The sequence below is a fragment of the Rutilus rutilus genome (genome assembly GCF_951802725.1).
Source record: "Rutilus rutilus genome assembly, chromosome: 5".
Taxonomy (NCBI): Eukaryota; Metazoa; Chordata; class Actinopteri; order Cypriniformes; family Leuciscidae; genus Rutilus; species Rutilus rutilus.
This window is the reverse complement of record NC_140213.1, coordinates 38,961,100-38,974,719: the sequence shown is the minus strand read 5'-3', so window position 1 is coordinate 38,974,719 and position 13,620 is coordinate 38,961,100. Positions and strand designations below refer to the sequence as shown.

The 13,620-nt window shown below is 35.7% G+C and overlaps 2 protein-coding genes across 4 annotated transcripts; one reads left to right on the top strand and one right to left on the bottom strand.

Annotated features, from left to right (window-relative positions):
- Positions 1–4,907: 4,907 nt before the first annotated feature.
- On the top strand, positions 4,908–10,150 carry pllp (plasmolipin). Of its 3 annotated transcripts, none has more exons than XM_084409146.1 (5): positions 4,908–5,190; positions 6,043–6,176; positions 7,613–7,783; positions 7,884–7,988; positions 9,333–10,142. In XM_084409146.1, the coding sequence occupies exons 1-5, from the start codon at positions 5,178–5,180 to the stop codon at positions 9,438–9,440; spliced, it is 531 nt and encodes a 176-aa protein (XP_084265272.1). In that variant the 5' UTR covers positions 4,908–5,177; the 3' UTR covers positions 9,441–10,142. The 3 variants fall into 3 exon arrangements, with proteins under 3 accessions (XP_084265272.1, XP_084265274.1, XP_084265273.1); XM_084409148.1 differs by having other exon boundaries at positions 5,061–5,190; positions 5,979–6,176; positions 9,333–10,150; XM_084409147.1 differs by having other exon boundaries at positions 5,074–5,190; positions 6,052–6,176; positions 9,333–10,150.
- arl2bp (ADP-ribosylation factor-like 2 binding protein) lies at positions 10,147–13,127 on the bottom strand. The gene is made up of 7 exons (XM_084409145.1): positions 12,971–13,127; positions 12,631–12,700; positions 12,489–12,550; positions 12,123–12,229; positions 11,940–12,025; positions 11,335–11,431; positions 10,147–11,127 (listed from the first exon to the last, which is right to left on the bottom strand). The coding sequence occupies exons 1-7, from the start codon at positions 13,089–13,091 to the stop codon at positions 11,020–11,022; spliced, it is 651 nt and encodes a 216-aa protein (XP_084265271.1). The 5' UTR covers positions 13,092–13,127; the 3' UTR covers positions 10,147–11,019.
- Positions 13,128–13,620: the final 493 nt, after the last annotated feature.

Sequence of the window (13,620 nt, the reverse complement as noted above, 5' to 3'; positions counted from 1 at the left end):
TTCTCTGTACAAATGAATGTAAAACATGCATTGAGTTACACGCACGATATAGCGGTTTAACATATATTATATATAATGTGTAAAGTGTAATGCACTGGCATGAAATACCTGACCTGTCAGATAAAGGGTCAAAGAATCATATTGCGGAAACAACTAAAACTTCTGACATAATTTTGTGAGAAATTTCCCTACTATTTGTGGAGTTAATTAAATTCCATTAAGCTCCCTCACTGATGTTATGACAGCATTAAACTTTTAACAACTGGGAGTCACATAGATCATTAGAATTCTCTTTCCCAAAATAAAGTCATCTGTCTGCTGTATTGTCTGGAAGAACAATGACCTCTCCGGCAGTGGATTCTCACCATGCTGTGACATTACTACAGTGCTTTTTGATTACACAGGCACACAGAAGGGTCTCTGTCTTGCTTATATGATGGGAAGCAACAACACCACACCTACACATAGAAAAAACATTATTTGTGCATGTGTGTGTCATTGAGATGAGGAATGCCCGAAAGGGTAGTTTTCAGGAAAAAGACCCACACCACCTCTTCCACAAAGCAAGCACAAAGATTATGAACACAGATTTTTGTTGAATTTCACATTACGCTCTAACTGATGAATCATCAAAGAGTTATCGTCATACAAGTGAGGAACATACTAGTAACTCTTTGGATATAAGCGTCTGCTAAATGAATCAGAGGTTCAACTCACATAGTCTGCTGTTATCTGTCAAACCTCTAGTGTACGGAAACCATTTTACTGTAAGTGGGTGAGACAGTGAGAAATATAAATGGAGATATAAGTAAAAAAATATGTAAAAATAATTGCTAAAACCTTGTTTAAAAAATATTATTTACCTCCCCTTAAAGTTCCACATGCTTACAGTAAACGTCATGACTATTTTGCCACTGACAGAATTTCCTTTTAGTCCTATAAATATTTTTTGTAGTTTTCCTATTTGAATTGAAGTTTTCAATTCTAAATGGATATTATATTTAAGCATAACTCTTCATCTATTAAAGGGATACTTCAGGATTTAGCATTAAGCTTTGTATTAGTAGAAAACCTGTAGTATTTTTGAATTACCATGCTTTCCACCCTCATATCCCCCTGAGACGAGAGATTTCTGTATTTTTTTTGTCTGGAAAAAATCCTCCAATGATGCAAAAATCATAATTTTGCGTCATCGGAGGATTTTTTGGCCAGAGGCTAAAGACTACAGCCAGTAGTAGGGGCTGTCCCGCATGTTTTCAACCCGCCCATAGAGGGTGGGACCTCACTCACAGAATGTACACAGTGTCAGCCATCTTTTTTTGGAAGCTAAGCTAGCAGGCTCTTGTTCTGTGGAGAAAGCTGAGTAGTAGGGGTTACCATCCTCTTTTTCCCGGACATGTCCGGCCGTCAAGATCGTCCAAAATGTCCGGGATTTGGCTTTTGCTTTCTGCAGTTGCCATTCATTGTTTACATGCACATCTTTTGTTTCAATCTAATTGAATTCATTCCGATTGGTGAATCTGAATGTAGTGTTTACATGAACGCTAAACAAGTGATCGGTTGATGTGCGTTTTAACATTGCTAAGAAAAGTCCCGCTCCTCCATGAGAGATACGAGACTGGTGCGTCTCACAGGTGTCGCTCATCAGTAACCACGCCACCGGCCTCTCATCGTTCTCCCACGGCCCTCATCTCGTCCTGCTCGCCACAGTAAACATAATGAATGGCGACTGTAGAACGCAAAAGCCTACCAGTAAGAAAGCGCAGTTAAACAAATCCCGGGCAGACTCGTCACGGAGACTCACTAGTAGCCTAGTCTTGTTGTTTAACTGCGCTTTCTTACTGGTAGGCTTGGCTTGGGAGTGGCCTCCTAGGGCAGCGAAGCAAGTGCATTCTGGGAGTTGTTGTCTTTCATCCACATAAGTCAAAAATAAATTTTCTTGCTTTTCTCAGTCTACAGGGTTTCCGTGGGGTCTTAAAAAGTCTTAAAAAGTCTAAAATTCTGACCTTTAAATTTAAGGCCTTAAAAAGTCTTAAAAACGGCCAGATTTTCATCCTAGGTCTTAAATTTAATTTAGTCAGGTCTAAAAAAGTGTTTACCCTCCTTCATTTCCAGAAACGCTGGCCGCAGAAAGTTATTGCAAAGTAGCAAAAAAGTATCGAGTTGTAGAACCTAGAGCAGGGGTCTCCAACACGTCGCTCGCGTGCTACTAATAGCTCGTGGCTTGATATGAGCTAGCTCGCCAGAGGCCGTTCACATATCGCATCTTTTATATCGCGCAGCAAGCGCGCTCATAATTGAAGCGACGCGCTAATTTTTTTACCAGGCGCAACGAGATGAAAAAAATCTAAACTTTTCAGAATGCCGCAAACGCACCGCAGGTCATGTGACAGGAACCAACCAATCACCCCTTTCCAAAACAAACATTGAAAGCTCAGTCAACATGAAGGATGGGGGTGCACCCAAACACTACTAATAAATATAAGCTAATCAGTAATTTTTCTTTTTATAAAAAATTATTTAAAGGCTGAAATATGAGGTTTATCTTTGTATAAAACCTTTTTTTGTCAACTTTATTTGAACTTGTACATGTTAGTAGATAACATGTTGCAAGACACTCTTTTAAAATCTGGCCATCATTTTTAATGGTATTTTAATGTTTACGTAAACAAAAAGTGCATATTGATGCTAATCAATTTGTTATTTGCTGTTTTTCGACATAAAACTTGTTGAATTGACTTCATTCTGTAGTATTAGTACTTTTTGAACAGGATTCTGTGAGAACCGTGATAATTTTGGTCACTTTAATCATCTCATCATTTCCTCTCTAAAATCTACCTCTCCCTCTCTCTCACACACACATCAGATAATCCTAGATAAATAGATGGATAGATAGATAGATAGATACTCTAATGATCCCGAGGTAACTATCTATCTAACTTGGATAATGCGTCGTGTAGGTCTTAAATTTCAATCTTTATGGTCTTAAAATGTCTTAAAAAGGTCTTAAATTTGACTTACTGAAACCTGCAGAAACCCTGGTCTAGAAAGCTCCAAATTCAAAAATAATTTCACATTTCTTCTACATAAATGACCCATTTTAAATACACATTCATCTTTCCAGAGGTGAAGAATCCCTTTAAGTACAAACTCATAAAGTATTAAAGGGGACCTATTATTCCCCTTCTTACAAGATGTAATTTAAGTCTCAGGTGTCCCCAGAATGTGTCTGTGAAGTTTCTGTTGTGTTTTTAAAGTAAACATAAACGTAAGCAAGTAAAGAAATGCATGTGAATATTAGATCTGTATATTAAAGTGACAGCAGCGTCATATACAGTACCTACTGCTGTATATGCTGCTAATATGAATCAAACAAAAGAAAAACAGTAATTCACTCACTGCTTTTGATTGAATACCTATAGTTAGCTTCAATAAGAATACATTTCTTACTTGAATGCTGCTGTTAAATGCTCTGGCAAGGAGATAAAAACGGCGGACTGAGTTTACTGAAGGAAGGAGCTAAAGCTAATAGGGAAGATTCCGTCGCCAGTCGTGAGCAAACAGTTAAAAAACAATTCTTTAACATATCATCCACTAACCTGCAACAGTCATTTCTGTACTGCGCTCATTGACACAGTTAATTTTTAGCCACTTTTCTGCGGCAGACAGATGTAAAACTTTGCTGTTGTCGTTTATTTTTGCTGGTATCTACTCTCTGTGAGGTATGAAACAGACTTTGGTTCCTGGAGAACCATCCAGTTAACCTTTTCACCAAAAAAAAAAAGATTCTTGTCAGAAGTGGGATTCGAACCCACGCCTCCAGAGGAGACTGCGACCTGAACGCAGCGCCTTAGACCGCTCGGCCATCCTGACACTCTGAATTGTGGGTATTTTTTGGCCCTCTAGTGGTGGTGACTTTATTTTTCTCATTTTTATCTTGTTTCTTTAATGTAACTGTTAAACACAGCCATACAATTTATATTATATCCAGCAATGTATATTGTTTAGATTATATACTATATTATAGTGTTTTAGAGAGTTTTTTTTTTGTGTCCTGTGACATCTAGGGTGGCCATTTCTATAACGCCAAAATTAAGGTGCTAAAAATGCTCTTTCATGCAATAAGAATAATAAGACACCAAAGGGCTGAAACCAAATTACAATAGGCTACATTTCAGTATCCACAAAATCCATCTTTGCGCTGCAGAAACGGCACAACATCTGAAGTGGCATTTAGATGCATTTACACTGCAGTTACAATTGCATAATCATTTTGAGATTATTGTTTAAAATATATTGGTGACACTTTTTAGGGTGTCATTTGTTTTCACAAGTTAACTAAATGAGTTAAAGAACAATAGGCTACTGTTAATTTCAGCATTTACTAATACATTGCAAAGATGGATATTGTGGATACTGAAATTTAGGTGATTTGTTATCAGCCCTATAGTGTCTTATTATTCTCATCGCATAAGAAAGCATGACAAATTTCTACATTCCTACATTTAATAAGGTTAGAAAATGTGCATGTATACACGTAAAAAATACCTCTTGAAATCAATTTAGGGGGAAACTATCTAATATAAGCTGTAAAAAAATATCTAAATAGAAAAGTTTATTTCTGTCACTGCTTAGAGGATTATTTTGCAGTTTTTATCCTGGCTTCACTGAATCCTGCAAAATGTCCTTAATTTTGGCGTTATAGAAATGGCCACCCTAGATGTCACAGGACACAAAAAAAACCTCTCTAAAACACTATAATATAGTATATAATCTAAACAATATACATTGCTGGATATAATATAAATTGTATGGCTCTGTTTAACGGTTACATTAAAGAAACAAGATAAAAATGAGAAAAATAAAGTCACCACCACTAGAGGGCCAAAAATTACCCACAGTTCAGAGTGTCAGGATGGCCGAGCGGTCTAAGGCGCTGCGTTCAGGTCGCAGTCTCCTCTGGAGGCGTGGGTTCGAATCCCACTTCTGACAAGAATCTTTTTTTTTTTTTTTTTTGCTGAAAAGGTTAACTGGATGGTTCTCCAGGGACCAAAGTCTGTTTCATACCTCACAGAGAGTAGATACCAGCAAAAATAAACGACAACAGCAAAGTTTTACATCTGTCTGCCGCAGAAAAGTGGCTAAAAATGAACTGAGTCAACGAGCACAGTACAGAAATGACTGTTGCAGGTTAGTGTGGATGATATGTTAAAGAATTGTTTTTTACTATTTTTATATAATGTGAGTGTTTCAAAGGAAGGAGTGCAATGCATTTTGTATATAGGAAAGAGTATTCTACATAATAAACAGTTTCATATTTGAATGACGAATGTTATGAGTGTTAAAAGTAGCCATTATCTACAGTGATACTGTTTTTTCGCTTGTTTCTGTTTGATAAAATGATAAGATTTGCATTTTGTGTGCATTGCTGTTGGGTAGCTTTAACATTCAAAGTCCACCAACATGATGACCATATATATACTGTGTTGTACACACACGGTATGTGTGTGTGTGTGTGTGTGTGTGTGTGCGCGTGTATATATATATATATATACGTGTGTGTGTGTGTGTGTGTGTGTAAAATTGTGTTAATTTGTTTTACTTGTAATGCTTGTGTACATGCAACATATCCTCTTCTGTCAATGATTCTGACCATTTAAGGTTTTTAACCCTTAATTGTAACTTCTGTTGTTTGCTATTCTGCTGTTTCCTTTTTTACAAGAGGAAGGGAGAGGGTTCTCACTTTTATTATGCTTACTGAAGTTATTTATTACTTTGTTCAAACAGATTTATCCGCCTAACCTGCATGATCATATTAAATACATTTTAAGTGTGCAAAGGTGTATGGAGAGAGAGAGAGAGAGAAAGAGACAGAGAGAGAGAGAGAGAGAGAGAGAGGGTGTGAAAGAGGGTGTGAAAGAGAGAAAACTAGGTAGTGACAACACCTACATTACCTGTTCTGGTGTGTCTCCACTCAGGTTCAGGCTTTCTTTTTTTTCTAAAGTGACATTTTCATATAATCAACTCTTTTATACTGAGGAGAAATGGCAGATTTTCCTGGTAAGGTCAGCACTCAGACCAGCTCTCAAGAACCTCAAAGAAGTTATGGAATCCTATCGAGTGTTGACATGAACTTCATTAAGAGCATTCCTGGTATTCTACTTTTGGCTGAGATTGTAAGTTGGAAAAACTGTCAACCACATTTTCCATGCTTTATCATATGTGTTTTTTACTCTGTTTTTGCTTTTGAAAACTATTTCTTTCTTCCTTCATACACTCACACCCACTTTTCTACGCTGTTTCTTCATTCTTTAAAAGTAATGCGGGATTTCCAGTATGAGAAATATTGAGACGTTCTAGGTGTTGGTTGATAAAACAAACTTAACCAGGCCCATTTTCTTTGGATTATGGTCATAATGTTTCATACAACTAGGATATTGTGCCGGTGTTCGATTTATTACCACACACAGTCCTGCATGCTTACACAGAGTTTGCGTAGAGGTAGATGTAATGTTTACATTGTGGTACTTGTATTAGGTGTGTTTCACTGATCTATGTCGCTGTGTTATTTAGAAACATTAAAACTAGGTTCAGCTGTACATATGGACATGTAACTATCAAGACAAAGCATACAGAAAAATATTTATCTGACTATGAGCAAACATAAATGACTAATTAAGTTGTACAATAAACATTTCTGAATATCAGTATTTAAGAAGATGATCATCTTATCTATCGTATCATTGATTATTGGGTCAATAACCCTAATAAAATGCTTCCCTCAATACAAATACATAACATATGTAATCATTGTTGAATCAGTAAATATGAATGCAATAATATTGAGCTTTAGTGTTTATTTGACCTGAGATGTGTCTGTTTTTAGTCTTTATTTTGTGGAGCAAGTCACAGTTGTTGTTTGTTGGTATCTTGTGTCAGACACAGCCTGGAATCTGAGACCTTTATCAGATGAATAATACATCATGAACTTTTGATATTCATTGTACAAATGAATGTCATTGACACCATCTGCTCATAAAAAAGATATATATTTCTGTATTTGCATTTTCTGTGCTTGTATTTCTTTTTTTAAATGTATAACTGTGATTGTGAAAACATGCCTGAGGACATACATCAATACTTCCAATTCTAAACATGATATAATAATATCATATAATATAAGATATCTAATGACCATCAGCAGGATGATTCACACTCACGTCACTCTCATTTTAAAGCTCACGTGTTTCAGAGCGTGTATGTCATCTAAATTAATTACAACACCCTTACGTTTAGAAAAGCCTTAGTGAAAATACCCTAAAATGATAACTAAAGGTTTTCTTGACTCAAAGGATTAATTTCCCCCAAAATGAAAATTCTGCAATCATTTAGTCACCCTTATGTCCTTTTTGAAACATGTATGGCTTTCTTTCTTCTGTGAAACTTGGCCCATACGAAGAAAGTCAACAGGGTCCAATGCTGTTTTTAGACTCCACTGACTTTGTTGTACGAACAATTTAAAAATACAAATAAAAAATCCTTTTTTGGGAGGACTATCCCTTTAAGTGAGCGTATTTGTCATTGATGTTTAACATGATCATCCTCTGTTCAGGTTGTTGGACTACTGGTTTGGGCGCTGATCGCCAGTACTCACTCCACTGCATCTGCTTATGTCTGGGTCATGATTGTCAGCGTGATGCTGTGGATTTTGAGCATCGCCCTGTTGGTTGTGCTATTGCTGAGTTTTCATCAGAGTCTACCCTTAATACCCTGGCCTTTGGTGGTGAGACTCTCACTCGTCTCATGGAGGAGATAGCATATTTTAATCAAGACTTTGTTGATCAAATCAAGTTTGTAATCCTGTCTCCCTTTCTTCTTTGTAGCTCATGGTGTTTTACTCAGTCGCAGCTGTTCTATACCTAACTGCCTTTTTGGCTAATGCTGCATCCGTTCCTTTTCTTTACCGTGGTCATCTGGGAACTTCTGCAGTGAGTGAAAACATCTCTTGAACGCACTCTCCACACGTTCACACACTATGAGCTTTTAGAGGTGTGTCTGACTGTACACTTCATACCTCATTTCTAAAGTAAAGTAAGGTGTATCTGTAAAGCACCCACTGATAACAGGTCAGGTGATTCAGATGTCAGCAGATGTCAAGACCTAACAAAGTACTACCGTTTAAAAGTATGGGTTAGTAAGATTTTTTTATGTATATATTTTTAAAGAAATGAATGATAAGAGTGTTATCGTGGTTTCCACAAAAAAATTAAACGGCACAGCATTTTTCACCACTGATAATAAGAAATGTTTCTTGAGCAGCAAATCAGCATATTAGAATGATTTCTGAAGGATCATGTGACTGAAGACTGGCGTAATGATGCTGAAAATTCAGCTTTGCTATCACATGAATAATTTACATTTTAAAATATATTAAAATAAAAAACATTTATAAAAAAAAAGAAGAAGAATTTTAACAATATTTTATAATATTTTTGATCAGATAAATGCAGCCTTGGAGACTCCTTTCAAAAACATTAAGAAATCGTATATAAATGTTTGAATGGAAGTTGACTGGATAGAGCCTTAGAAAATATTGATTTCAAAAATAAGTTGCTACGCCAAAGCATCTAATCTGAAGCAAGGCCTTCACTTTAACCGTATAAAGCATGTTTCATTACTCAATGGAATACACAATACAGTATTATAGGTCAAATAAAAGGCTTTTAAGAGATGGTAAAAATGTGAAACTGTCAGATGAGTTCAAAAGCACGGTTCAGTAGAGTAGTATGTGTTTTATTGGGCTTTAAAAGACACATGGGCCAGAGTCCAGATTAAAATGTGCAGCAAGCACATGACAACCCCATACTGCTCTACAGTGGAGAAGTGTCATCACAATTTATACCTCCTCCATGTGTAAAGGTTAACAGCTTAAGTTTCTAAATTATTACAGCATTTTTAAAACTACATATCTGCTCAATGAATGCTTATATATGTAAAAACAGATATGTGCCCTGAAATCACTTATCTGGGGTTTAGCTTGTATTAAAGGGCTTACCCAATGTTCTTAAAAGGTTAGTTGACCCAAAAATGAAAATTCTGTTATATTTACTCATACTGATGTTGTTTCCAGCTTGTATGTCTTTCTTTCTACTGTGAAACACAAACTATATTTTGAACTCATACAATAAAGGTCAATGGGGTCCAAAACAACATTGTATGGAGGAACATATATATATTTTTTTTATATATATTCTTTTGTGAACTACATACATCTTGTACTTATGAATTTGTAAGATCTTCATCATTTTTTATTCATATATTTCTTCTTGCAGTTCTTTGCCATAGTGGTGACCCTGTTATATGCAGCTAGCAGCTACTTTGCCTATTTGGGCTGGAGAGGTGAAGGGCAAAACGCAGCGGGGAGTACAGTGCCTGTGTAGACCATCCTCCGATTAACACTGTCATACTCCATGTGAGGACACTTCCAAGAGGATAATACTCAGATGATTTGGTATCGCTGAAAATCCTCTTCAGGAACGTCCGACAACCCTTCTGAATAACGGTGCCCAGCATAATTGCTAGATGGTTTGTAACTTGGACATTGTGTGTACTGAGAGTCATCAGCCTTCACTTCCTTTGGAGTCAGTACGATTTTTTTTTTTTGTTGAAATAAATGAATACTTTTATTCAACACGGAGGTATTTATTAAAGTGACGACATTTATAATGTTACAAACAATTCTATTTCAAATAAATGCTGTTCTTTTGAATTTTCTGTTCATTAAGGAATCCCGAAAAAAAAAAGCTTTGCCATCACAGGAATACATCCTGTTTTAATATTCAAATAGAAAATTCAAATAGAAAAGTTGTTTTAAAAATAAATAAAAAATAATTCACGATATTACTTTTTTTATTGTATTTTTGATCAAATAAATGCTTCCTTAGTTGAGCATTGGAGATTCCTTCAAAAACTTAAAAAAATCTGACCAACCCCAACCTTTTGAATGATAGTGCACTGTTTTTGTAAGATAAACAAGCTGACTTGAGCAAATATGTATTTAAGTGGTGAGGTTCTGGCATTATTGTACAGTTATGCTTGAGAACATAATTGATTCATTGTTTTGAGAATAAAAATGTTTTGATAAAATATGATTAAAGAAAAATTGTATTTATTTCTTCCATACACAGGTTCAAATATTTCTATATATACAAATAATAAACAAATATACACAATTGCGCAACATTCATCTAGTAGGAACAACACATTCTATGTAAAGAAGGGAGCAAAAAAGCAGAAATTTGCACTATACATCAACAAAACGTATTATTAAAAAAACTCACTTTCACAATATATGGGAGAAATCCAAAACATGGACTCAACATCACATTAAAAAGCATGGAAAACTATGAGATTATTTGCATTGTTTCTGGGAATTGTATAAACATTTTTTTTTTTTTTTACAATGTAATATTTCACCTGGGGAAACTTCAAGCCTTGTGAATGTTAAAAAGGGGTTTTCAGAACTGTTGTCATATCAGGCACATTGTATAATACTTTTTTAATGAAAAGCCCTTTTTGATTGTCAAGTGAAAGGAATTATTTTGGTGTCTAACGGTATATAAAATGGAGGGGTTATTGCGTGAAAGTATGCAATGGCAGCTTTGAGATGTTGAGGCTCATTAAAACTTTCTACATTAACTTGCTCAGGAACGGAGATAGTGTTTTGCTGCACTGTAGGCCAAAACAAGATATGAGCTGATCCAGACCGAGTGGATTTAGTGACAGATCATGGGAATACTGTTAGAGGAGTCTCACTAAATGAGCTGATGGTTAGCCTGAATTTTATGTTTAAACATTAACCTAAATTAAACAAAGACTGCCTTCTGTCAGTTTAGTTTAACAACGAGTGTTTGTTTTGGGAGGAGTCGGAAAGGAATTTTCAATGGGTATTCATCTTTTTAAAGGGGAGAAATAATCGCTGATTAAGTTCATTTCCATGAAATCCCCATTTTCAATGGTTCAGCTCGATTGTGAGGCCATGCTGGAGGTCAGAGGTGAAGCTGAAGCAGAATTTAATGACTTCACTACTAGTCCAGTACTAAGGTCCAATCCTCTACCCTCCTTTTCCTATAAAAAGAAGATTGGGAAAATGAGTTTCTGCCACAGACTACTGGCACATTTATAGCTTTTGTTCATGGTAGTAGAAAAGTAGGCCAAAGTGAACTAAGCAGAACAGCTTTTCTCTAAACTCTAGAAGAATCTGAATACACATTATTTTACATTATAAATCCTAGATTTTGAAGTTTTAAGAAAAGAACAGATTTTTTTACTTACTGCTCTGTAATCAATGAACATCTCTTTAAAGGCCATAAAGTCAGTGAAAGTCAGCAGCATGTCAAGTATGTCACCTGACACTTCATCTTTGTGTTGTCTAATTGGAAAAAAAAGAGAGAAGGATTACAAATCAACAGGTAAAAGTCACCATTAAGGAATCATTTTCAATGTAAACGCCTCCATCTAGTGGTATATTATGTGTATTACAATAAGACATTTTAGACAAGGTTTTTTTTTAAACGGGGGTCCAGGGGGCCGCAAAAACAGTGTAAAAAAAAAAGATATTTGTAATCTAATTTTTTATAGTTCAAACTGGGTCTTTATACTTGAAAATATATAGCTGCCCTATACATTTTAGGATGGGGGTCCCTCACATTACATTATCATATTTAGGGGCACATGGCATCTAAAAGACTGAAACCCCCATCTGACTTAGACTGGGTTGCTCTGGTCTGTATGGTTTATTTTAATATATATATATATATATAAAATAAACAATCCAAACTTTTGACTGGTACTGTATTTATACACATACATGTATTGACAGGCACTGTTAAGCCTGAGGATTATATTTGGGTTTAGAACAGCTGGTGAATTCGCCATACTTAAGTGAATGGGTGAAGGAATCCATGTTGAATCCAGGAATTCGCTCTACCAACTGCTGTTCCAGATGCTTTTCTAGAATTTCAATCTGAAATCGCGGCAAAAAAAATCATAAATGACGGTTTAATATTTCCATCTCAAGAAGGGTCACAAATGCGTGGTATAAAACTCAAAGTATCACGTACATATTCATTAAATATAGGTGTATAGCTGAGCTTATTCTCCTCAGACTCATCAAACTCAAGGTAATATTTCTCCATGAAAGACTGCTGAAGATATTGGAATTCATCCTCTGTGGAGAAAATGTGTTAGTTACAACTTGGGGAATTTCATTATAACTATGTCATATTTCACCCAAAACCATAAGAATAAAGGAGGGAAAAGAAATGACATTTAAAAAAAAAAAAAGCAAATTTTTTCACATAAATTGACTGGGACATGTTCTTGACAGATATGTAAGAATCATTCTTGTTAAAGATGAATTGTACTAGATTATATTAATGATTTAAAGTTATGGCCATAAATGATTTAATAAAATAATAGATGAATACCCATAATAATGTCCTCGATGTTCCCAATTACCATGTCAAATTCTGCATCAGCATCGGTTGATCTGGAGAGACAAAATATTATGGATGTGTAAATTTGATAAAGCTACTTGCATTTTCACAGAAAACAATCTTTATAACTCACTTTGAAACAGCAAAGTCCTCTTCTTCCAAATTCTGCATGTCAACTATGTTCTCGATGCCACTCAGCAGATCTTCAGGGTTTCAAAGAAAGTTGAGATATAGAAGTGTAAATAACGTTACAAAAACCACAGCTAGAATTTTAAATATCCGGCGAACAGTCGCGACCGATATGATGGCAATCATGAAATTAGTCTGACAGATTTCAATAAGCTAGCTGGTTGTGGAGCAGGTGCGTGGCTGACGCACTGAAGCTTTCAAGACGCCAGCGCACAATCAAACGGGAGATACAGTCGAATATTTTCAATTCGCACGTTTATGAATATTTTGAAACAATTAATCACCTGTCTCTTGAGAATCCATCATAAATCGCCCTAACGTTCTTCCTGAAGTCGCTGCTGCCACGGCAACGGGAGAACGCGTACTTGTTCGAAATGTTTCCGGTAGAAACAACTTTCCTTTCATTTAGTTCCGCCTATTTGAGTCACAGGACAACCCAACACCAGAAAAATAAGGTACGCTATTTCCGGACCATTACACAGGCTTTTAGATGTTGCGTTTGGCCTTTTCTAAGTAATGAGCCTTTGGTAAGTCAGGTGATACGCGTTTAAAGTTGGACGAAATTGACAAGATCATAACAAGAGGCAGCACTCAGAAAATAGGTCAAATCATTTTAATAATGACCTACTTATTGTGGAGGGACAAGAAATCATGCTTATTTAGATGCTATCATGCCATATAACCGGCATCATGAAATATAGCCATTTTGTCTTATTTCGACACACTGAACAAAAATCTATCCATATCTATCTTTTTTTTTTTTTTTTTTTTTACTTTTTTTTATTGAAGATGTAAATGTAAAAACGTACAGGACAACAAAGGAGACAATGCAATTCCACAACAACACTTTATACAAAGGCAAAGCCACCCTGCAATGCAATTATTAGATTCACATTTCTAAAATGTACGGAATTTGGAACATTTCGTATGTATC

Bases quoted from the DNA above. Each gene is read 5' to 3' on its own strand.
- pllp (XM_084409146.1), top strand. The intron at 6,177-7,612 runs GTAAGTTGGAAA...TCCTCTGTTCAG, and splicing joins TTCTACTTTTGGCTGAGATT to GTTGTTGGACTACTGGTTTG. The intron at 7,784-7,883 runs GTGAGACTCTCA...TCTTCTTTGTAG, and splicing joins TAATACCCTGGCCTTTGGTG to CTCATGGTGTTTTACTCAGT.
- arl2bp (XM_084409145.1), bottom strand. From the start codon at position 13,091: ATGAAAGGAAAGTTGTTTCTACCGGAAACATTTCGAACAAGTACGCGT. The intron at 12,551-12,630 runs GTGAGTTATAAA...TTGTCTCTCCAG, and splicing joins GAGGACTTTGCTGTTTCAAA to ATCAACCGATGCTGATGCAG. The intron at 12,230-12,488 runs GTATTCATCTAT...TTTTCTCCACAG, and splicing joins CATCGAGGACATTATTATGG to AGGATGAATTCCAATATCTT.